The 24,613-nt window shown below is 43.7% G+C and overlaps 1 protein-coding gene across 2 annotated transcripts in view; it reads left to right on the forward strand.

Moving 5' to 3' along the window:
* The window catches only part of Ca8 (carbonic anhydrase 8 (inactive)), an 88,763-nt gene that overhangs the window by 46,032 nt on the left and 18,118 nt on the right, over positions 1-24,613 (forward strand). For both annotated transcript variants that reach the window (XM_087897078.1, XM_087897079.1), the window contains exons 4-8: positions 3,097-3,192; positions 6,913-6,975; positions 7,901-7,949; positions 9,181-9,293; positions 22,741-22,910. In XM_087897078.1, the coding sequence (XP_087753204.1) occupies positions 3,097-3,192; positions 6,913-6,975; positions 7,901-7,949; positions 9,181-9,293; positions 22,741-22,875 (456 nt within the window). In that variant the 3' untranslated portion in view covers positions 22,876-22,910. The remainder of the gene's footprint in view (positions 1-3,096; positions 3,193-6,912; positions 6,976-7,900; positions 7,950-9,180; positions 9,294-22,740; positions 22,911-24,613) is intronic.

Raw genomic sequence — 24,613 nt, forward strand, 5'->3', positions numbered from 1 at the left:
CATAGAGGCCAGGTGGTGGTGTCATACATCTTTGATCCCAGCACACTCAGGAGACAGAGGCAGACGGATCTCTGTGAGTTCAAGATCACCCTGGGCTACACAAGATTGATCCAGTCTAAAAGAGAAACAGAGCCAGACGGTGATGGCTCACATCTTTAATCCCAGTACTTGGGAGTTACATGTCTTTAATCCCAGCACTAGGGAGGTGGAGACAGGAAGGGATATGGCTGGGGGGAGAGAGGAATGTAAGGCAGGAAGGGACAGGAGCTGGGTGCACTCAGTCTGAGGGTTTGTAGAGACTGGATCTTGTCTATTTGGTCTGAGCATTTGGAGAAGTAAGAACTCTAATGGCTGACTGCTCTCCTTCTCTGGTTATCCAGCTTTCATCACCCAAATATTTGACACCACGTTTTTATTTAAAAAGAGTAATTAAAATTGCATTACACTCCGGTAAGAGGGAGGCGACCTAGACAGTGGTCACAGACGCTGACTTCTTCCTTGTGGTTACTTGGTTTATGTCAAGTGGCAATAAAGCTATCGGGCACCTTCCTGGTGGTGGCAGTGCCAGGGTCTGGTCATTGAACCATATGCCAATAAGCTGGAAATAATGATGCAGGAAAATGGTGGCTACTCAGGGCAGACATAGTGGTTGCAACTCAGAAATGGTTGCAGCTAGGTCAAGCTTGCTTATCTCGGGTGAATTAGACAGGCAAGGTTATGAACAGAATCGTGTACCCTACCAGTTCCAGTGCATATGATTATGAGTATATTTGACGATGGCTGGAGACCCAGGTGGACCAAGGAGAATAGGTTGTAGAGATTCTCTTGCTACTTTTGTTTTATTGTGCTAGCCATGTGGGGACCACAGACAGATGCTGCCCATTTTACGTTGGGAGGGCCGAAATGCTAGCGTCTCCCTTATGTTCCTTCAAGGGAAAGAAGAATCGCCATTACTACAACAGTTTGAGATTTGCAGAGAAATTGTGAAGGTAATATAAAAGTTTTCTATGTGACCCATCACGATTTTCTACTATCAACATTTATTTATTAGAATTATTAGGCTAACACTGATCCTTTAGGAAGTCGGTATTTTATTCAGTTTCCCTTAATTTTTATGGAATTTCCTTATGTCTCAGGCTCCCATTTGCGATACCTTATTACTCTGCTCTGGTGGTCTTTGCCTCCTCTTGCCCGTGCCATGTTCTTACATTCTTCTTGATGGTCTCGACTGTTCTGAGATACCCTGGCCAGATGTTTTGCCTGAGGGTTTTTATCAGGATTACGTTGTAGTTAAGGGTTACTGGGAGGGAGAACACAAAGTCACATGCCATCTTCACCACATATCAAGACACCTACCGTCAGCGTGGCCGGGGATTGTTAGGCTCCTTTACTAGCAGGCCCCGCTCTGCCCCTCTGTGTGCAGGACTCTTTTTGCAACCGTCACCATGCATTGTGCACAGAGTGGCCCCTAAGGCTATTACTGTGCTTAGAAGAATGTGCAGGGGCCTCTAAAGGACACATACAAGCGATGACCCCGACTGATCTGGGAAGAGCAGCAAGCCAAAGTAGACGTCACACCCCCAAACAGGCAGAAAACAAAAAGTCATGCTTTTAAAAAGGGGATGAATGTTTTATTTTTGGAAAAAGTTCCCGTAGTATCTTATGAGAAGAAGACGTCCTTTAAATTCTGTGACATGATGGATAAAGATTTCCTTCTGCTGGAGGGAGGGCTCGGAGCTTCATCAATCGAACAGGAGCCACGGCCTCTTATCTGTACCACGGGGCTGCTTTTGACAGCCATTGTTGCAGCCACAGAAGAAAGCTTAGAATGATTCGTTATGTTGTTAATTGAGAATCGTTCACACTGGACTGTTTGTTATAATCCTGGTGAGCTTCGCAGCCTGGCCTCAAGTTGCTGATTCCAATACTGATTCTGCTGCCTCCCTCTAGTGGTCAGTTTTATTTATTTTCATTTATTGAAAATAGATTCTTTTCATATACAATCTATCATTATTATAGTTTCCCCTCCCTCTACTCCTCCCAGTTGCTCCACACCTCCCCTGCCCTCTGGATCCACTCCTTTCTGTCTGTTATGAAAAAAGAACAGATTTCTAAGACATAACAACCAAGATGACAAAATAAAATAGGATAAGATAAAGCAAAGCCCATTACGCTGAAGTTGAACACGGCAACCCAGCGGGAGAAAAAGAGTCCCAAGAGCAGGCCCAAGGACCAGAGACCCGCTCATTCTCACAGTCAGGGGACCCAAAAAGACACTAAGCTAAAAGCTTGTAGACAAATTCAACAGGTGAAAAAATTTTGGGCAATCCTTAAGGTAGTCTTTTGGGGCAAGTTTTTAAATGTTAAAATGCATAGTGATCAACTTTTAGGTGTGCTTTTATATTTGGTGGGAAACTGATTTTTAAATGAGAAAGGGTTTGAATTTTCCTTTATTTCTTTTGTGCGGGTGGAAGATGTGAGGGGTGGGGGTGGGGTGCATGTGGAGGTCACATGGGGGACCCGGTTTGGCTGCTTACAGTGTCTATGGATATTCTGGAGAGGCCTGGAAGCCACACAGGCATGGTTTGCCACTGCCTCACAGATAAGATTGTATCTGTTGTCGAAGAAATGGTCTTTTTCTAAAAATACATTCCCCTCCCCTCAACAGTTTGCTGTTTCTGAATATTCTCAGGTAATTGAAATTATCTGCCAGATTTTGAGAATGGCTTTTTTTCTTATATACACGTCATAATCTAATCTCCCCTCTCTATTGGTGCTAGGGTTTAGATTTAGTGTCTTAATCTCGCTATCTCTCCACCCTGCCTCCATCCTTCTAATGAACAACCGTTTGTCTAGACCTGTCGTTTTGCTCCCTTGCCATTCACAGCCTGGATTTGGAGAACAACAGCTCATCAGGTGTGGAACTTTGAGTCTCCCTGAGCCGGATAGAAGGAGGGAGGACTCTTACAGAGAACTTTGCTTGGGACAGTAGTCTGTTTAGGACTGACTGTGGTTCTTTTATACTGGACACCGTGGAGATTTCGAGGGCCTGGTTGTCCGAGGAGGATGCTAAGTGACACTGTGTTCTCTTCTCAGCTCCATCTGATCCACTGGAATTCCACGCTGTTTGGCAGCATCGATGAGGCGGTTGGGAAGCCCCACGGCATCGCCATCATCGCTCTGTTTGTTCAGGTAAATGGTCCTGCTGGGAGGGCACATGGCTCAGAGATGCTTCCTCGAAGTCATTTGGTCAAATTATTTAAATTCACAATATTATTACTTGGAGGTCAAATGGAACACAGACAAACACTGATACTTTAACCCTTCATAAGATTTTCTTGTATAAAACGCCTCACTTATTTGTTAGATATTTTCTTCAGAATGGTATTTGGGGCCTTTGGAGAAACAAGTTAGAAAATGTCTTCTGAAGTCAGACTTCATTTTATTTAGGAAAAAAAGAATTCAGAATTCTTTTTTTTTTTTATCCAGGCTTTCTAAAAAAAATTTAAGAAAAAAGTAATAATATAATCACCTTGTCTTTTTGTTATTAATAAGTTTTGCTCAAAGATGTTTTGAAATGCTTTGTAGAAAGCAGTGCTAAAATAAGACTGGCAAAGGCCATGGCAGACTTAGCCAGTCTAAGCTGGGCATCGAGCTCTGTGATGACTGAACTGTTCCATGGTTTAGCAGACGCAGACAATGGAACCCCCGAGCTGTAAAGTAGAAACTTGGTCCTTGGAAATCTTAACAATTTCTTGGGTCTCAGAAGAAGAACATTCGAGGCCCGTGGGCTGAATTAAAATAGACCCTTGCAATTTAAATTGAATTCTCTTCCCGCTCGCTACTTCATGTTTACGTGGGCACAAATCTACACTCGTTTAGCTTTGCAATGCTTATATAGGCAGAAAGGAATCACAAATTATTGGCAGAACGCTTTTAATTTCAGTGTATTGAAGAATTAACTTTAAAAAGGCCTCTCTCTTTTTTGTAACCTGGAAATGTGAGTGGAGCATCAAGCAGGCAGAGTTGAGGCAGTGGAAGGCTTTGTGCCGTCATTTAGATGTAAGAATAATATATAAGAATAATATACATTCTTAATAATAAAATTATATTTAATAATAATAAAATATAAGAATGATGAACATAGGAACACAAACAAGTCATCGTGTGTGGGGAGATGGGAACAGGGGAGCTTCACTTGCAGACTTGGTACACAGTGGGTTTGTGAATGGAATTAGGTATGATCATTTAACGTTCCCACAGTTGGACCCTCCATGTGTAGTGGTCTGAGGACTACGGGGGCCTGAGTTGCAAACATGGCCTCCTGGGACTAGTCACTGGAACAAGCTTGCGGCCATGGAAAGCTCCAGAACACACACAGATGTTCTCACCTCCATCCGTTGCTGTGAGGAAAGATGCAGGTGGCTGTGCAAAAATGATTTTCTCAGGAAAGAGTTACCCAACCTGTGAGAGTGAACTCCCACCGAGTACGGAGCGGCTGAGGAGCGTCGGGCAAAGCAGGGAATAAAGGAATCTCCGTACCCCAGGCTGGAGCCCAGGCCTCAGCCATGGACACCAGAGGAGGAAGTGGGGTGCCGCTTGCTGATTTGATTCTAAAAGCTTGGCTCGGACAGGGAAGGGCTAAAGGAGCAAAAGCCGGTGGCAGGTTTTGAGATCTGAGGTCTGGTGCTTTGCTCCCGCCATGATGAGCTAGTGCAGTCTGAAAATACAGAAAGGAGACTGGATGATTAATGCAGAAGCATCTACAAGGAGAAGGCCCGTGTGGTGCAGAGGACCTCTCCCTCGGCTTCTTTGCTATAAAGCCTCGTACACAGCAGCTACTCTCTCAGGTAGAGAGAGGCGGGAAGTTGGGGATCCTCATGTTTGGTGCCCTTCATCCTTTCGAGACTTGTAAAGCATGTAATAGAGTAACAGGGACCCGAGTGCAGGGTTTGTCTTTGAAACAGCCAGGCGAGAGAGATAATAGCCTATGAGACAAACCCACCGAAGACTGGATGACCTGGATTAGGTGGGACAGCGCCTCTGGGATTATTCTCGATCTACACAGGAGCAAAGGACATTCTAGCAAATTGTCGTGATGATCAACTGAAGAGCGGGTGATTACGGGGATAAAGGGATGAAAGACCGGGGAGTGGTCCAAAAGATGTCGTTCAATTTAATGAGAAAGGGATGAATCAAGGGGCTGAGTGTGTTGGCTGTTAACAGCCACTGGAAGAAGAGAACAGAGGACCGAAGGCTGGGTAGGTATAAAAGCTTGGTCAGAAAGAGTGGCTTCTTGGAGTTGAAAATTTCAAAATGATAGGAAGGAGGAAAAGAGGTTAAGGAAACCAGTCATTTCAGGAGCTAAATGTGGCAGCATCAGGACCAGGAGCTGAGCCGGTCAGGGCAGAGGGAGAGCTCACGGCTGGACCACTGTGCTGTGCTGCTTTCCACTGTTCTGGTGTGGACTCCTCAGTGCTTAGGTCTGACAGGAGGTTCAGGAAGGGAAAACTGATCAGACCACTCAGTCATGGCTGCAAGAGCTACCTCCAGGTGAAACCATTGAGATTGAGGAGGTTCACTTCTCCTCAAGGCCAAGGAAGGTTTCTGGTTGAGATATTAGCTTTTGCGTTCATGCATAGAATCACAAAGAATGCTCTTTAAACCTTAGAAATTTTATTTTCTGTTTTTAGAGCCTGTCTCAGGAATTGTTTTTTTCTTTTTATGACATTGAGCTGATGGGTCATTCTTAGGTCCATTCTTTCTTTCTCCTGCACATCTCACCGTCAACATTGGGGGAAACAAAGGTGTGTGTGTTGATAGCTACACTAGCTCCTACAGGTCATTCTGCAGACGTGTGCACATAGGAAAAGCCTAGTGTGCCAGTGCCTGTCTAGCTGAGATAATGTCTGCTCATCCTCTCCATTGTTACGGTCCACTGGAAGCAGTTCAAAATCAGGTGGCACCAAACATTTACAACGAAGATACTAAGTGTCAGAAAACATATTTCAAGTATCAGTTTTTGTAGCATTATTTTAAATATATATAGTACATATATATTATATATAATCATATACAACACACATAAAATATATAATTATACCATATATTTAATATTTAGCTATACATCAATCAATAATTATAATGTATAAAATGCAATTATCTATTATACAGTATACAAATGTATAAATATATATACATAAATATATATTTAAAGTAGAAATCTTTGAAAAAGTCTTAGTTTACTAAGAATGAAGAAGTTATTGAATAGTGAGCACCAGTAGTCAAGAGATGTTTTAATTTTGATAACTTTGACATATGAAGCATCATATCCACTTCTGAGTTAATGAAAATTTTCAACTTTGATGAAATATTTATGACCTAACTCTCTAAATGTCAAAGGCAAGAATACAAGGCAAAATATGCAAATAAATAGAAATGAAAAGTCTGGGCATGCTGGTGCCTGTCTTTAATCCTAGCACCCAGGAGGCAGAGGCAGAAGCAGGCTAATGTCTGAGGCTAGCCTGACCTACATACCAGATTTCAAGCCAGGGTTAGTTAGAGAGAGCCTGTCTTCAAACAAACAAAGAAACAAACAAAAACCAGGCAAGAGTTTAGACGCCTTTTGCATCACTTTAGTTTGGAGTTACTTATGGCATTTTTCTATAGCAACCTTTTATGCTTTTATATTTGCATATGACACCAGCAATAAATATCTGTAGCAAGGTGACGTTGCACAGGCTTTTAAAACTTCAGTTACCTTTAGTTATTGACCTGACTATTAACAGAAAGGCCACTCATTCCCAAGAAGGCCATTCAGGTAGAGTGGAGCCTTGTGTCTGGTAGTTATTTTGAATAAAAGCTAAGCATTCAAAAATGTGTTGTTTGTGGTTTGTGCTTTATGTATTTCAGATAGGGAAGGAGCATGTTGGCTTGAAGGCTGTGACTGAGATACTCCAGGACATCCAGTATAAGGTAAACCATTAATTAGAAGAAGTTCTATGTGAGTTCCCAGCAGCCGTCTCTAGGCTTGATAAATCTCTAGAAGGGACATATGGGACTCTGAATAGATGCTAGAGTTAACAATTGTGGTTTATTACAGTGTGGCACTGGGAAAGGGACATGGGCTGAAGTCTAGGGGGACCTGGAGCAATCTTACTGATGTTCCTTCTGGGCCCCCAGTAATCCCAGCATAATGTGAACTAGGGGAGCTCTCAAGGCCCTTGATGTCAGGGACTGGTCATTTAAGCGTGAATTGCCTCATTAATTTCGCCTGGCATCTTCAACCCTGCTGTCATTTCTCTCACTGAGCCAAACAAGGCATCCATCCACTTCTGGGCTACACACACTGGCTCACACTAGTGTAGCAGCCTTCAAGGGCCAGGTTGAAAACCACAAGAATTCTCCTTATATATGGCATGGCCCAAGGTGTCAGGTATATGAAAGCATCTTATCAAGGGCAGGGATACTCCAAAGGTTCAGAGGCCATCTCCAGAAGGCAGCCAATGACTTGTCCTGAAGTTAGGGTGTGGAGGCTTTGAGAAGCCTGGCTCTGCTGAGACTCAGAGGTGAGGAACACGCTTTCTCTGCCAACTTTTCCTATGGCGTGTGTTTTAGTAAAAATGTTTCTGTGGGTCTGGTAGGCACCAGCTGTACATGCTACACCAGGTATTATAAGAGAAATTTAAATTCAGAAGCAAACAGCCATCGACTCAGAGCAGGTTTGTTTTATTGGAGCCAACCGATCTCACTCCAGTGGGAAAAGTGGCTACGCACTAATTTTGGGACATGTTGAGCTCATCACGAAAGACTTTAGTATAGCTCTTTAGTTTTAATAATTTTTACTCAAAAATTTATACCTTTTGCATTAACATGTCCTGAATTGCTTTTCCTTTTTCAGGGAAAATCCAAAACAATACCCTGCTTCAATCCCAACACTTTATTACCAGGTAAGCCTGACTCCGGTGGCCTGAAATGTCCTTCAGCCGTGTCACTGCACACGGCTTATCTTAGCGTGTCCATGACCACACATCATTAGTTAATAAACCGCACATTATTAGTTAGTAAGGCAGCTTTGTAGTTTCTGTTCTCTTTAGCAGGTGTAGTTTCAGATCGCTGCTGATAAGGCAGGAAACCTTTTGAATGTTAGGAAACCCTCGCCACAGCTTCCTTATTCCGGAGAGAACATTCTCAGTGACATCATTTGTAAAGTGTGAAGTTGCCACCTCAGTGTAAAGAACCCGCAGCCATCAAATGACTGACTCTAAGACTGCCAGGCTACCAGAATGAAGTCAGCGTTCTATCTAATTTTATAAAGTCCTTTCCTTACAGCATCGTGATTTAAATACTCTAATCGTGTTTATGCATAGGTAATAATTGCACACAAAACACTCTGGATATAACTTGGAGTTTAAGGGTTTTTTTAAAATAAAAATTTGGTCTCCACATTTCTCTGTTTATATTGTGTGCTGTTCCATAGTGTTTCAAAGAAAACCAAATTGATTGGTACATTGTATCGTTTTCCTTTTCTTACCTGCTCTATCACAAGCTAGTTTCCCTGGATTGAACACGTACTTTGGTATAGTTAATCCTGAATTCCTCTTAGGCAGTGCCAAGGAGTTCAGATCCGTGACTTGCTTTTTTCTTATCACATTAGGATTTTAGTACCATGTAATATAGAGATGGCCTGAGCAGGATGTTTAAAAACATGGCCTTTGAAAGCAGACTGCTTGGGTTCAAATCCTCTGTCCGTTTTGTATTATCTTGGACAAATTACTAACATTCTGTAACTCAGTTTCCCTCTATAAAATAGGGCTAATGCTTCTCATTTCTTTGCTGTGAAGAATCAATAAATTGATTTATACTCCTCTAGATAGTACTTGACACATAGTTCAATAGGTATCAGCTGCGAATCAACTAGTATAAAAGATCCTTACTATATTAAGCTTGATAGATATGTCTAGTGTGCCACTGGTAAAAATTTCTGTAAATATACAGAGAATTAATAATGTTTTTCATTGATTATTGTCTTCCCAAATGGTAGTTTAAGAGTCTGTATGTGAGACTCTATCTTGAAAATGGCCTCCACCTGAGAAGCGACAGACTACCATCTTGGAATTCATTGCTGGCGTCTTAAGTCCATCAGCTTGCCCTTTCTAACTTGTCCGTCTGTTTGCACAGACCCTCTTCTGCGGGACTACTGGGTCTACGAAGGCTCTCTTACCATCCCGCCTTGCATCGAAGGTGTTACCTGGATATTATTCCGATACCCTTTAACTATATCCCAGATGCAGGTGAGTATGTGCCTTGGTGTCTTCCAGAGTCAAGTCTTGAGGTCAAATCTTCTTCCAGTAAAGGGAAAATGCCTGTTTTATGCTTTAGTTCCTGTTAGGTCAGTCAGAGCTTTCAGGGAAAAGTTGAATGTTGTGAGCCAGGAAAGCAATGGAGCGGTCAAGGATGAACAAAACTCATGCTCACTTACGGTCTGTATTAGACACGTTACTTTGTATAGAGTAAATAGAAATCACTGTGAAACAGCCTGACTTTTGATTAGTCTGTCCATTCCGTTATGTGGATTTTTCCAGGTGTGGAAAAGAGACAGTTCTGGAAACAGAGACTGCCCTTCACAAGCAAGAAATCATCCTTCTTTGACATTCAGGATCCTGTGATGTGTGAGGGCATGTAAGAGATCCAGAAAGAGAGCCCTGGGAAATTCTGGATCATTCCCTGACTTTATTCTTATGGTCCTTGGGTTCCACATGGATTCTCTAAATGCTAACGAAAGCCATCTGTGGAGACCCACATCCACAGGGAAGCTAAGGTGGCAATGCCATTTGGGTCTAGGAGTTTAAGACTCGACTAGGTATTGTAGCAAGATGCATTCTATGTAAGGAGAAAAACAAATAAATGCTCATACCCAAGGAGCAGAGCCACCCCTGTAAGTTTTGGCTAGATGTTAGCTGGGGAAGCATGAGTCAGCACCTCTAGTGTGTGCTTAATGATTTTGAAGGGACTGGGATTAGAGCTCTGGAGAAGGCTTGCCCTGTGTGTGTGGTCCCAGCTCTGACCTACAGGACCACTTATATACAAAAAGGAATGAAAGAAAACAAAACAGTATCATTGCAAAGATGTTTGAATGGTTTCTGTCTTTTAGAGATCTAAGGGTCATATTCTCAAAAGCTGTATTTCCCCTTCATCACCAATCCCCAAAGGTTTAAGAAACAGACCACACCAAGTTTTATGATTTTTTTATATATCATCATTTCTTCAAGAGGCTCAAGTTTGCTAGCTTCTAGATCGATTCCTTTGCTAGTATTATTTTTATTTTAAAAATATTTTTAATTTTTGAGATTATAATTACATAATTTCCTCCATCCTAATTGTTCATGTAACCAATCCTCTCCGCATCTCTCAAGTTTATGGCCTCCTTTTTCATTAATTTTTGTTACATAAGTACATGTATATATAAATACATGCTTATCCACAAATACATAAATATAACCTGCTTAGTCTGCATAATGTTACTTGTATGCACTTCTCCAGGACTGACCATTTGGTGTTATATAACCAACTGGGGTGCCATTCCCTGAAGAATTTCTCCCACTCTTAGAATTCCTTGGTTTAGCATTAATTCTTTTTTTTCAAAGTTTATTAAATTATGAAAGTTTCCATTTCTGCCCCTCCTCCCAACACCCTCCCACTCCCCCCACTCCCCCTCCTCCTCCCTCTCCATCCCTAAGAGCAGTCAGGGCTTCCTGCCCTGTGGGAAGTTCAAGTTCCTCCCCCCTCCCTCCAGGTCCAGGAAGGTGAGTATCCAAACAGACTGGATCCCAAATATCCACTATATGCAGAGGAAACAAGTCCCAGTGTCATTGTCAATGGCTTTTCAGAAAGACTCCGGGCCAGCCACATTCAGAGAATCCGACCACATTCAGAGAATCTGGTTGGATCACGTGCTCGTTCAGTCCCAGTCCAACTGGCCTTGGTGAACTCTCATTAGATCAGTCCCCTTGTATCAGTGGGTGATCGCACCCCTCGCGGTCCTGAGTCCCTTTTTCATGTTCTTCCTCCTTCTGGTCCTCATTTGGACCCTGGGGGGCTCAGTCCGGTGCTCCAATGTGGGTCTCCGTCTGTATCGCCATCCATCGTCGGATGAAGGTTCCCTCTGGTCTTGCCTTCTTTGCTCACGTTCTCTTTCCTTCTGCTTCTCGTTTGGACCTAGGGAGTTAAGTCCAGTGTTCCAATGTGGGTCTCTGTCTCTATCTCCATCCATCACCAGATGAAGGTTCTATGGTGATAAGCAAAATATTTATCAGTATGGTCATAGGCCAAGGCCGGTTCAGGCACCTTCTCCTCTGTCCAGAGAACAATCTGGGGATCTCTCCTTGGACCTGGGATCCCATTTATAATCAAGTCTCTTGTAAACCCTAAAATGACTCCCTTAGTTGAGATATATTCTTCCCTGATCCCATATCCATCCTTCCTCCCTCCCCCCATCTCAGTCCCCCGAGTTTCCCCCATTCCTCCCCTACTCCCTTCTCTCTAACCCTCTCCCCTTCCAACAACCCTCCCACCCCCGCCATGCACCCGAGGTTACCTGGGACTCTGGTCTATTTCCAATCTCCAGGAGGATAAGTACATGATTTTCTTCAGGTTCACCTTCTTATTTAGCTTCTCTAGGATCTCGAATAATAGGCTCAAAGACCTTTAATTATGGCTAGAATCCACTTATGAGTGAATACATACCATATTCCTCTTTTTGTGTCTGGCTTACCTCACTCAGTAAAGCGTTTTCTATGTCCATCCATTTGCATGCAAAATTCAAGATGTCATTGTTTTTTACCGCTGAGTAAAACTCTAGTGTATATATGTTCCACACCTTCTTTAACCATTCTTCTATTGAGGGGCACCTAGGTTGTTTCCAGGTTCTGGCTATTACAAATAGTGCTGCTATGAACATAGTTGAACAAATGCTTTTGTGGTATGATAGGGCATCTCTTGGGTATATTCCCAAGAGTGGAATTGCTGGGTCTTGAGGGAGGTTGACTCCCAGTTTCCTGAGAAACCGCCACACTGATTTCCATAGTGGCTGCACAAGTTTGCATTCCCACCAACAATGGATGAGAGTTCCCCTCTCTTCACATCCTCTCCAGCATAGGCTATCATTGGTGCATTGGTGTTTTTGACTTTAGCTAATCTGACCAGTGTAAAATGGTATCTCATAGTTGTTTTGATTTGCATTTCCCTGATCGCTAAGGATGTTGAGCATGACCTTAAGTGTCTTTTGGCCATTCGGAGTTCTTCTGTTGTGAATTCTCTGTTCAGATCAGCACCCCATTTTTTAATTGGGTTAATTAGAGTTTTATTGTCTAGTTTCTTGAGTTCTTTGTATATTTTGGAGATCAGACCTTTGTCTGATGAGGGGTTGGTGAAGATCTTCTCCCAGTCAGAAGGCAGCCTTTTTGTCTTACTGACGGTGTCCTTTGCTTTACAGAAGCTTCTCAGTTTCAGGAGGTCCCATTTATTCATTGATTCTCTTATTGTCTGTGCTACTGGGGTTCTACCTAGGAAGTGGTCTCCTGTGCCTATGTCTTGTAGACTACTTCCCACTTTCTCTTCTATCAGGTTCAAAGTGGTCAGATTAATGTTGAGGTCTTTAATACATTTGGACTTGATTTTTGTGCATGGTGATAGATATGGATCTACTTTCATTCTTCTACAGGTTGACATCCAGTTATGCCAGCACCATTTGTTAAAGATGCTTTCCTTCTTCCATTGCATACCTTTAGCCCCCTTGTCGAAAATCAAGTGTTCATAGGTTTGTGGGTTAATATCTGGGTCTTCTATTCGATTCCATAGGTTGACTTCTCTGTTCTTATGCCAGTACCAAGCTGTTTTCAATACTGTAGTTGTGTAATAGCGTTTGAAGTCAGGGATGGTTATACCTCCTGACGTTCCTTTATTATATAAGATTGTTTTGGTTATCCTGGGTTTTTTGTTTTTCCATATAAAATTAATTATTATTCTCTCAAGGTCTGTGAAGAAGTTTGATGGGATTTTGATGGGGATTGCATTGAATCTATAGATTGCTCTTGGTAGAATTGCCATTTTTACTATGTTGATCCTCCCAATCCAAGAGCAAGGGAGATCTTTCCGTTTTCTGGTATCCTCCCTATTGTTGGGGTTGAAGGCTTGTGACTCCCAAGTACCAGGGTTAAAGGTGTGAGTCACTACTGCCTGGCTCTTTTTCTCTTCAGGACTGATCAATCTAGTATAGCCCGGGGTGGCTATGAACTCACAGAGATCCCTCTACCTCTGCCTCCTGAGTGCTAGGATTAAAAGTGTGTGCCATGACAGCTTGCCCTCTTTGGCTAACTAGTGGCTCGTTCCATATGCAGACAAGCTTTATCTGTTGCATAGCATAGACAAAATATCACCACACACCACCATGACGGTCCTGGGCTCTAACCCTTGGGACTGATGAGCCTCAGATCAAATGCTTTCTAAGTTGCTGTGGTCACGGTGTTTTAGCAGAGCAATGGAAAAGTAACTGACGCAGAAGTTGGTACTAGAGAAGGGTCTCCTGCTCAGATAGACCTGGCTGCATTATTTTATTGCAGTAATATAGAAGATTTTCGGACTCTGTACTAGGAAAGTGTTGCAATCTGTAATGGGGCTAAATGGGTCATCCTTGTCTGAGCTTAGAGAACAGTAGTGCCGAGAGCAGTGTGGGCTATGAAGGCCCAGCTCAAGAACTTTCAGTTTGGAACAATATTACCCACTGGGCTAGAGAACATTCCTGTCATATTTTAGCAAAGAATGTGGCTGTCCTTTGCCCAGGTCCTAAGAATCTGCAAAACAAAATAAAAAACAAACCAACATGGCTATGGTTTTAGTGGGTTACTTCCAAAATGTGGGTGTTGGCAATGGGTCCTAAAAGGTAGGGTCTGTCGTAAAGGTTTCTTCCTTGTTTGTAGGATGAGGATGTAAGAAGGGGTTAGGCTGATTTCGTTGGCAAAGTAGATCTTAAGACGAGCTTCTAGTTACTATCACAATATTGATTTTGTTAGTAGTTATTACTAATAACTCTTACGCAGATCACTGAAAAAGGGCAAGCCTGGGGAAAATGCTCTTTGTCTTATCTAGTTCTCCCTCAAGGAAACGTGACCAGATTCAGGAGCCTGTGCAGAATCACTCAGAGTTGAGAGGTTAGAAGCCTCTCGAGTCAGGGTTTTGCTTTTGAGTCATGATGCTGCTCTAAATTTAAACCATTTCATTGAGATATGACTAATATTTAGCTGTACATATTTAGCAAAAATCTCCATAGAATTATATACAGTTGATGGATTTGGGAATAAATATATACCTGTGTAGCTGGGACCTAATGTCTTCTGGGAAGGGGGGATGGAGAAGGAGTGATGTTAGCGATATGGACATTGGGAGTCTGGTGAAAGGGATACAGCAGACTTGTTTATTTAGTGACAGGGAAAACCTTATATACCCTCCCAGCACCCAAGCGTTTCTATCCGTTGACATCACATGGTCACTCCTCATTAGTTAGACACAATCAGGACCTCTGACAGAGCCTGTTGCTAGACCCTCAGGCAGCATCCCATGGTCGCCCCTCATTGACTAGGCATGGTCAGGACCTCTGGCAGCATCAGGTAGACTTCAGGTTGGCTCATCTGTCCGCCTGGTAGGCCTTAACTTCCTACATACCCGTGAAACCTTTGGCACCATGAGGGTCACGAACACATTCATCCCCTCTGTCTTAGTTACTCTCCTATCGCTGGGAAACACTATGGTCAGAGCATCTTATAGAAGAATGAATTTACTGGGGCCTTACAGTCTCAGAGCTTGAGTCTGTGACTGTCATGGCAGGGAGCAGGGAGCAGGCAGGCATGGCAGTAGAGCAGTAGCTGAGAATGTAGATGTAGATCTTTATCTGAAAGCAGGAGGAAGCAGAGAGAAACACTCTCTGCTCATCCCCAGTGACATACTTTCTCCAACAAGGCCACACCTTCTACTCCTTCCCAGACATTTCTCCTAACTGGGAACCAGGTATTCAAACATGTGAACCTCTTTGGGCCATTCTCATTTAAACCACCACAGCCCCTGATAAACACGGCTGTAAGTAGCCTTGATCATGGTGTCTTCCCAGCAATAGGAAAGTAGCTAGGACGAGCCTCCAACATTTCCTCTCGTGGCCTTACTAGTATTATCTCTTCTTTGTGGGAGCACTTAATTCAAAATCTAACACTTTAATACTTTTAAGACACAACACAATGTTGTTAGCAGTAAGAGCTGTGATGTATCATGTATCCCCGGGACCCCCTTATCTTTATAAAACTGAGACTTGGAATATTTGGCCGTCTCTTTCCCCATTTCTACTTCCCGCAAGCTTTTGGTAACTTCTATGTTACCCTCTGCTTCTGTGACTTCTGTCTTACATTCATGTGTCAGTGAGATCTAACAGTGCCTTCCGGTGTCTGACGTCTTACCTCATCTGTGCATGGAACCATGGGACTGAAGTCGGTACCTTGCAGAGACACCTATACTCAAATGCTATTTGTGGCCCAAACCTGATGTTTTAATTAGTGTTTCTATTGCTACAATGAAACACCATGACCATAAAGAAAATTGGGGAGAAAAGGGTTCATTTGGCTTGTACTTGCTGATCATTGTCTAACATTGGAGGAAGTCAGGACAGGAACTCAAACAGGGCTGGAACCTGGAGGCAGGAGCTGATGCAGAGGCCATAGAGGAGTGCTTTTTACTGGTTTGCTTCTCATGGCTTGCTCAGTCTGCTTTTTTATAGAACCTAGGAGTACCCACCCAGGGATGGCCCCACCCACCATGGGCTGGACCCTCCCCCATTAATCTCTAAATGAGAAAAAACCTTACAGCAGGATCTCAAGGAGGCATTTCCTCAGCTGAAGCTCCTTCTTCTCTAATGACACTAGCTTGTGTCAAGTTGACACACAATACCAACCAGTGCACCCCAAAACACTAAAATGCCCATGGTGGGTGAGTTAATGGAGGGCACTGACTTCAATGTTTTGTGCTGTTTTTTTTTTTAAGCAGGACGACACAGGAAATAGACATCAAAGTAAGCCTGTGAGATTGGGGAGCCACTGGAACTTGGCATCTCCTGTAAGAGAATTCGCCTCCAGCTGCAAACCGTGGGAATTAGCCTCTTGAGTGCGCTCAGAAAGAAACAGTTTTAGAGCTGGGCTCTAGTCGGCAGTCTGGTTCGTGGGTCTGTGTAGTTGAAGAGATGTGTTAGACCAGTTGGGTTGCACCTCTGGCTCACACAAAAGCAGCTGCTCCACTAAGCCCACCTTCAGGAGATGGCGTGGCTTCCTCCAGGGTGCAGGATGTCCACTTGTGTCTCTGGTCCTCTCTATGCTCCTCTTTTCCTCGACTTTAAGTTACTAATGCATTTTAGAAGCTATATAGCATATTTAAAATTGAATTGCATGTTTCAGTGGAGTAGCCTTACGGATCCGTACGGGGACGTACAGCAAACACTTGTTTCCTTGCGCTATGACTGCCTCTAATGCCTGCTCTCTGGGTGATGGAAGACTTTTATCTCGAAACATTATTCTGCTCTTTCATCACGGCCTCTCGTTTTGGCGTGGGCTGATTCCACATGCGCTGGAAACCGTTTAAGTCGATAAAGGATTTCGAGGGGTGGTTATTTCAGAAAAACAATGTTTTCGGAAGATGAGTTCCCCTTCCATCTCAACTGATGTTTGAAATCTTCAAAGTGTCGCTGTGATCAGGGAGAAACATCTTTGGGAGTAGTTTTCTGTAGAGGGTAATGATCGAGGCTGCCATTTGGCCGGATGGTCTCTCAAGAAGTTGTTTTCACAGCACGTGCTCCAGGCTGAGGGCCCGGTCTTGAAGGATGCACCTTCAGCTCAGGAAAAAATATATATGTAAAAACTAATCAAGTTTTAAAATGTTTCAAAATCAGTGAAAAATGGCAAAGTTTCTGTGATGTGCTTAAAAACTGTTAAGTTTCTAGTCCACACTGCTTCTCACCGGCCCTCCCCATGGGTACATTTTTTTCATATAGTTTGAAGTGAATGCTGAGAGGCAGGACTTTAACCTTTCCTACCGGATTGATTTGCTATCAATGTCTGCTAAAGTTTTATCTCCAAATGGTCAAGGTTTGACATATGAAGAAGTCGCACAGTGTTAGGCTGCTCAGTGGGGACACTGCTGAAGCTGTGCTGAGGAGTTGTGCATGGGTTCTTCTTCTTATACCATTTGTGTCACCTTTGTGTTATTGCCACCACTGTCACCTCTAACGCACAGGGGAAACTGGGGCATAAAGAGGTGATGTCATGTGGTCATTTAGGTTCCAGGTAGCAGAATCAAGAGAGCGTGGCAGCCATCTGGATGCAAGCCCGCTCCGTCGCCACTGTATTCTCTTTGAAACAGTGCAGGATTTCGTGCTGCCCAGGGTCTTCGGAACACCTGTTAAGGAAAAATAGAATGCAGAGGATTCTCATGAAGCCTCAGTTTCAGAAAGCTTTCAGTTGTGTTAAGCAGAGGGCAGTGTGCAAGACCTTGAGGGGGTCTAGTGAAAAATTGTCGATTTAATAGCGCCTTGCTTCCCTGGCTGGCGCTGCCGTGCAAGCACTGTATGTAGGCAGAGTGGAAAAGCAAATCAGCAGGGCAGTGCCAGCTGGGCCACACTTTCCTCACTTAGACAGGCCAATCAGTATTTGGAGTCATGGAAAAATAAAACACTACAAGTCGTCTTTGTAACCAGGCTGCTCCTCTAGCCCGTCATTTAATTTTGCCCAGCTCAGTGTTCCAACGCACATGGGAGTGGACGGAATTAGAATGCTGTGGGACTTAGGAGAACACATGTACAGTGCTTGGCTGTCATTTAGAGATTTCCTGGTCCTTTCTAAGTCTTTTAGTGTGAAGTCCTGTATTACTTGACCTCCTGCATTGCATATCTTCAAGGAAGACAGAATTCTTGTGTTACAGACCTTTGTAGCCACAATCTTCTGATACATAGATGCTGACTAGATGGATGTGCAGTGCACAGTTATCAATCTGACCAGAACTTTTAACAAGGTTGTTGTGGAACCAGCAAGAGCCAGGTGGACTGGGACAGTGAAATTTGGGGCAATAGCTAATTTGGAGATTATCTTTGATTCTCTAGCCCCAGTTTCCTCCTCTGAAAAGAAAGAGGCATGCCCGATTTACAGTGCTGGGTCGTATTTTAGTGAAGTAACAGAAGCTGCGGGTTACCCAGGTGATAGGTATAGTGAGCTTGGGGAAAGCAGGATTATTTCTGCTTGCTTCTTAAATTCTTCACACCTGGTAGACTACAGATGCTTAGAAGGCTCAGACTTGACAAGGCAGAGCAAGGTCCTCAGAAACCTGGGAGCCGCTCCACGTTTTACAGGCAAGTGAAGACCTGGAGAGACTATTGGAGATGGGAGTTGGGCTGGGGAATTGCTAAGAGAAGAAACTGGCTTCGACATTTGGAGAGATGCAGACATCCTTTGCCCCTTTGTTCTCCAGAGGGCTAGACATGAGGCAGGGGCAATCTTTTGATGAATAAAATAATGATTTATTTATTTATTTATTACTATTTCTTACAGGTATATAATGGGATAGATTCATATACATATCGCCCTATACTACTCACCCCTGACACCTCTTCATTTCCTCTTCCTCTTCTTCTTCCTCCTCCTCTTCTGTGATAACCCAATAAGTGCAATTACCACTCACATGTGCATGGGAACAGGGCCGTCCATTAGAGCATGGGAAACTTACCTGTGCGGTACCCTCCAAGGAGAGTGATTCTCCCTTCTGAGCAGTTAACAATGGCCAATAGCACCCCAGAAAGGTAAAGGGACTGGGATCAGTCCCCCAATCATAATGATGGATGGCTTGATCTTAAATCTGCCTGTGTGGGTAACCATGGTTACTGTGGGTTGCAAATGTGAGAGCCTTGCCATGTCTAGAAGACAGCGTTTCACAGCTCTCCCCCATCTTCCATCTCTTACATTCTCTCCGTCTCCCATTGGTGTGGGAGAATTGTCTGTATTCTGTCAATCGTATTTTAATAAAACGCTGATTGGCCAGGCAGGAAATATAGGCGGGTCAACCAGACAAGAATTAGAGGCCGGGCGATGAGAACAGGAGTATTCCAGGAAGAAGGAAGCCATTCCTCCATTCCTGCCCAGAACACCGAAGAGGCAGGATGTAACCTGCCCAGCTGAGAAAGGTACTGAGCCGTGTGGCTAATGTAGATAAGGATAATGGGGTAACATAAGTTATAAGCGTTAACAAGAAGCCTGACCTAATGGGCCAATCAGTTTATAACCTTATGGAGTCCTGTGTGTGATTTTTCTTTGGGGTTTGCCGGCTGTGGGGTACTGGGCGGGACAGATACCCCAACAAGCCGGCCCCTCATGTTACATCCCATTCTGTGATGCTCCTCAAGCCTGGGTAGGGGTGGAAGTCTGCTAGAGATGTCCCATGCAGGGCTGAGCACCCAGTCACTTCATTCAGTGCCTTGAGCGATTATGTGCCTCTGCGTTGATTTCCGTATGTGCAGTTAGTTATCCTGTGCCAGTTTTGCCACTGTGGCACCCGTGGGTGCCTCCTTCCTGGCAGGTCAGTATTGTAGCCTTCAGCTGCTATTCAGCTGCTATTGAAGCCTTCAGCTTCAGGGGATGCTTCAGCCATCCCCTGCTGCGTGAGAGCAGTAGCGTCTTTTGACCCTCAGCTGTGTGCATCACCAGCGCCGTGAGTCCTAGTGAGCATGGAGGGAGGTTTTCTGCACAGTTTGAGGTTGACTTCTCTGGCCTGCAGTCCTAGAATGTGGTGCGTTCAGCCATAAGGTCTTACCTTGCAGTTCCAGTGGGCATCGAGGGGCATTTACAATATCCTTTTGGAGGCCTTCCTGACCAATAACTTGTAGGGAGGTGCCCCATGCCCCGCACTGCAGTTTTTGTTGAATAACCCATATCCTTTGGAATTGGCCATGTCCACCTCACTTAAGATGCCTCCATTTGAATTCATTTCAAATGTTATTCATATAACTTTTAGAGTTATATTTTGAAATTCGCTTATTAACTAGTGTGTTTTCATAAGACCTTTTCACCAATTAGTTTGTATTAGTGTCTCACGACTTTTATTGCTTGTGAAGAGACAGAGTGACCACAGCAGCTCTTATAAGGAAAACATTTAATTGAGGAGGCTCACTTACAGTTTCGGAGGTTGAAGTCCATTATCATTATGGGGGAGAAGCATGGAGGCATGCAGGCAGACGTAGTGCCTACATCTTGCAGGCAACAGGACGTCGACTGAGACACTAGGCAGTATCCGAAGCATAGGAAACCTCAAAGCCCACCCCCACAGTGACACGCTTTCTTCGACAAGGTCATACTAACTCTGACAAAGCCATCCCCACCTAATAGTGTCACTCCCTATGAGATTATGGGGGCCAATTACATTCCAACTACCACAGTTAGCCTACCCATCCTCCTCTTGTCTCTTTCTGGGTGTGTTACCTCAGTACAAGCTTTCCAGTATCATTGCAGGAGTAATATTCCATTGTGTATTTGCACCACAGTTTTTTTCCTCAGTCATTGGTCGATGGGCAAGTGGTATGATTCTGTTTCCTAGCTATTATGCATAGAGCATGCATGAACATGAGTGTGCACTGGTGTCTGTGGCAGGATATAAGGTTCTTTGAGTTTGTGCCCAGGAGTGGTGTCGCTTGGTCTTTCGATAGTTCTACATCTAGTTTTTTTTAAACCTCCAGATTTATTTCCAGAGTGGCTGCACTAGGTTACAGCTCCCCAACAGTGCACAAGAATTCCCTTCTGCTGTATCCACACTAGTATTTGTTATTGTTTCCATTATTGATGATGGCAGTATGGCCGTTCTAAGTTGGGAGAGATGAAATCTTAAAGTGGTTTTAATCTGCATTTCCTTGATGGCTAAGCATGTTGAGGCTTAAGGATGTTACTTTTCAAGGTGTTTTTTACACACACGCACGTGCGTGCACACACACACACACACACACACACACACTTGAGAATTCTCTGTTCAGTTCATAACCCATCTTAAAAATGATCTTAGTTTATATTAAATTGTGTGTGTTTGTCTGTGTGCAGTATGTGCATGCAAGTGTGTGTGTCTGTGGGTGCAGGTGCCCTCAGAGGCCAGAAGAGGGCGTCAAGTCCTCTGGAGTTGGAATTACTGGTGGTTTTGAACCATGTGGGTATTGGGGACTGAACTAGATCCTCTGTAGGAACAGTTTGCACTCTCAACTGTAACATGAGGGGGCCTGTTTGTTGGGGGTTTTTCTGTCCTGCCTGGCCCCCCAGCTATTTAGTCCCAGAGAAAAATCACACAAAGTACTCCGTAAGTTATAAAGCTGATTGGCCCATTAGGTCAGGCTACTTATTAGCTAACTATCACATCTTGATTAACCCATTTTTCTGATCTATGTGGCTCAGTACCTTTTTCAGTGGGGCAGCTCACATCCTGCTGCTTCCGTGATCTGGGCATGAGTGCGGGAATCAGCTTCCTCCTCCCTAGAATTCCTCCTGCTCTCCTTGCATCATTTCCACCTCCTGTCTGGGTTTCCCACCTACACCTCCTGCCTGGCCAATCAGCATTTATTTAAAACATGATTGACAGAATACAGATAATTCTCCCGCACCACTCAACCGCTGAGCGGACTCTCCAGCTCCCATAGGCCACTTTCAAATTAGCTTCTTTCCTTTCTCTCCCTTCCTTCCTTCCTTCCTTTCTTTTTTCTTTCTCTCTTTTTTTTTCTTTTTTCTTTTTTTTTGTTTTTTGAGATGGTGTTTCTCTGTGTAGCCCTGTCTGTCCTGAAACTCACTCTGTAGACCAGTCTGGCTTCCAACTCACAGAGATCTACATGCCTCTACCTCCTGAGTTTATTAATAAACAGCTGCCAGGAAAATGTCTTAGTTTCCCAAAGTTTAGATTTTTTAGGAGAATTTTTTATATATTCTAGGAACTATAATCCTCTGTCAGATGACTAACAAAGATAGTCTAGGAGTCCGTGAATTCTTGTAGGACCTCCAACCACTAACCAGCACCGACACAATGGCATCCAAGCATGTTGGCTAAGAATGTACTTGAGAAAATTTTAACATTTCCTCCTTTGTTCACTGCTTTCTATTTGCTTGCTTTAAGCTGACACAAAAATTTTTATGCAGTCGGATTTTCACATTCACAAATCCAGTAGGTTTCTACAGATTTGGGGTTACCCAGATTCCCAGTTCCTATTGTCTTCTTTTAAGGGCCTTGTCTCATATCATTAGGTGTGGAACAACTAAATTTGTTTTCCTGGTTTAAAATTGTGTGATTTATTGTTACTTTAAAGTGCATGCATGCATGTGTGTGCGGCGTGTGCATGTGTGTGTGTGCACGTGCGCGCTGTGAGTACAGTACCTCTGCAGGCTGGAAGTGGGTGACAGGTTCCTGGAGCTGGACTTTCAGGCGGATGCCAGCTGCCTGATGTGAGCGCTGGGCCCTAAACTCAGGTCCTCAACAGGGGCAGCATTCATTCTTGGCCGCTGAGCCGTGTCCAGCTCTGCGTTCCTCGTTCACCATTCGTTTTCTCGTTTGTCCATCTGTGTATATTTTTAAAAGTTTCTGAAGCTCCACACCTGATGGCATGCTGTTCATGACCAATCTCTTTTCTCCTGCTTCTCATTCCAGATAGAGGAGTTCCGAAGGCTGAGAACACATGTGAAGGGGGCAGAACTTGTAGAAGGCTGCGATGGGATCCTGGGGGACAATTTCCGACCTACCCAGCCCCTGAGTGACAGAGTCATTCGAGCTGCATTTCAGTAGCCAGAGAGACTGTGGTCAAGCCCATCTGCATCGGGGTATGTGAGATTAGACACAGTTACCTTAGCCCAGCATTCCAAAGTCACTGTAGACTGACTGCTGGAATACGCTTCATTTGAATACATTTATGCTGCATTCTCATGTCCCTTTAATGGCAATCACCATAATGGCAATGGTGGTCCTTTTCATTTCATGCAGTATTTTCTTTAAAAAGTATTGAACGTCCTTACCCCCACTTTCTGCTTTAATAGTGGCTTTCATAAGGAACAGCGTGTGGGGTGCAGAGGCACAGAGGCACAGTGATGACTTTTGTATTCACTTTCTCATCTCCAGAAGACACAGCATTCACTTCCTGTGATAAGTAACATGAACGGAAGCCTAGAAAAACGAGCCGTCCTATGTATCACCTTGTAGGGTCATCTTGCTCATTGGTATATGGTGGGCTGATCTAGCAGGAGTGAACGTCCTGTGTCCTGTAGGAATGTTTTTATTAGCACATCTTGCTTGTACAGAATAATGGGTTTGTGTGTGACATTTTTACACACATGACATACTTTGGCCATATTACTCCTGTCCCATTACTCTCTTACTTAGAAGTGCTTTTTATTTGCAAAGTCAAGAAACACATGTCAGCTATTTTAATATTGTGCATTATGTGATTATTTATTTATTGTACTTTATGTTGAAGTCAGCATATTTATTACTTAACTTTAGGGAGCTCACAAGCATGGGAAAGATAAAAGTATGCTAAGATTACTACGTATTGGAGTCTTGCTTTACCTTATAAGCCCTCTAAGTGTGCATAGATCAGAGACACTGGATCAGGGAGCTGCTTCCCATAAATGGGGTCTCGCTGGCTAGAGCAGTCTTTGGAGATGCAGGACGTAGCTGGGACTGATGGTGAACTATGTGGGTTGTACCCAGGACTGGGAAGTCACAGCTGAGTGGAGATCTCAGGCCTTGAAGAGCTCTCAGTTTCGTGACCTGGCCACTGTTGATGGAGCTCTCAAAAGGTGACGGTCCTGTCATGTGCTCTTCGGTTTTTCTTGTCTCTGTTCTCCACACAGGAGAGTCTTATTTTCTGCGGTACGCATTGTTTACTCTGCACCGTGCACCCTTACTTTTGCTTACAGACCCCTTAACTGCCTGGGGCTCAGCTCAAACACTGGTTTCAATAGGCATCCTCTGCTTTTCTCTTAAAGCAGACTTCATTTTGTGACCCCCTTTCCATTTGGCTATTTATGTTTCTTATTCTTCTATAATATTTCAGAGTTCTAAGGGCCAAAATTGTTTTGTTTCACTACAAACCCACTGCAACACATCACATGTTCTCCCTGGCTTGGTTTCAGGGTGACTGGAAGTTTCTCAGAACTGCACACACGCAGCAGTCAGACTCAGTTCTTTCTTGGCTAACCAGTGTAGTTCATCTTCTGCTTCCTCTGACTGGAGATGATGAAGGTCCAGCAGATCCACCATTGTTAGGAATGGGAAGAAGTATACAGTGATTTAGACGTTAAAAAGAGAAATTCCGGTGGTATTTTAGGCCAAACTTGAAAATAGATGAGCTGAAGATCTAAAAGTAACTGAGTCCAAAATCACTAATGAGAACATTTTCTGACTGATTGTGGGTGTACTAGGGAAAGACATTTATGGTTTCTGCTCTCATAGATGCCAGAGTCGGAGGTGAGAAGTCTGACAGCAGAGAAATAGTACACAGAATACACAGCTGCAAATGGCAATG

This window comes from Myodes glareolus, chromosome 16, assembly GCF_982192425.1.
Source record: "Myodes glareolus chromosome 16, mMyoGla1.1, whole genome shotgun sequence".
NCBI lineage: Eukaryota > Metazoa > Chordata > Mammalia > Rodentia > Cricetidae > Myodes > Myodes glareolus.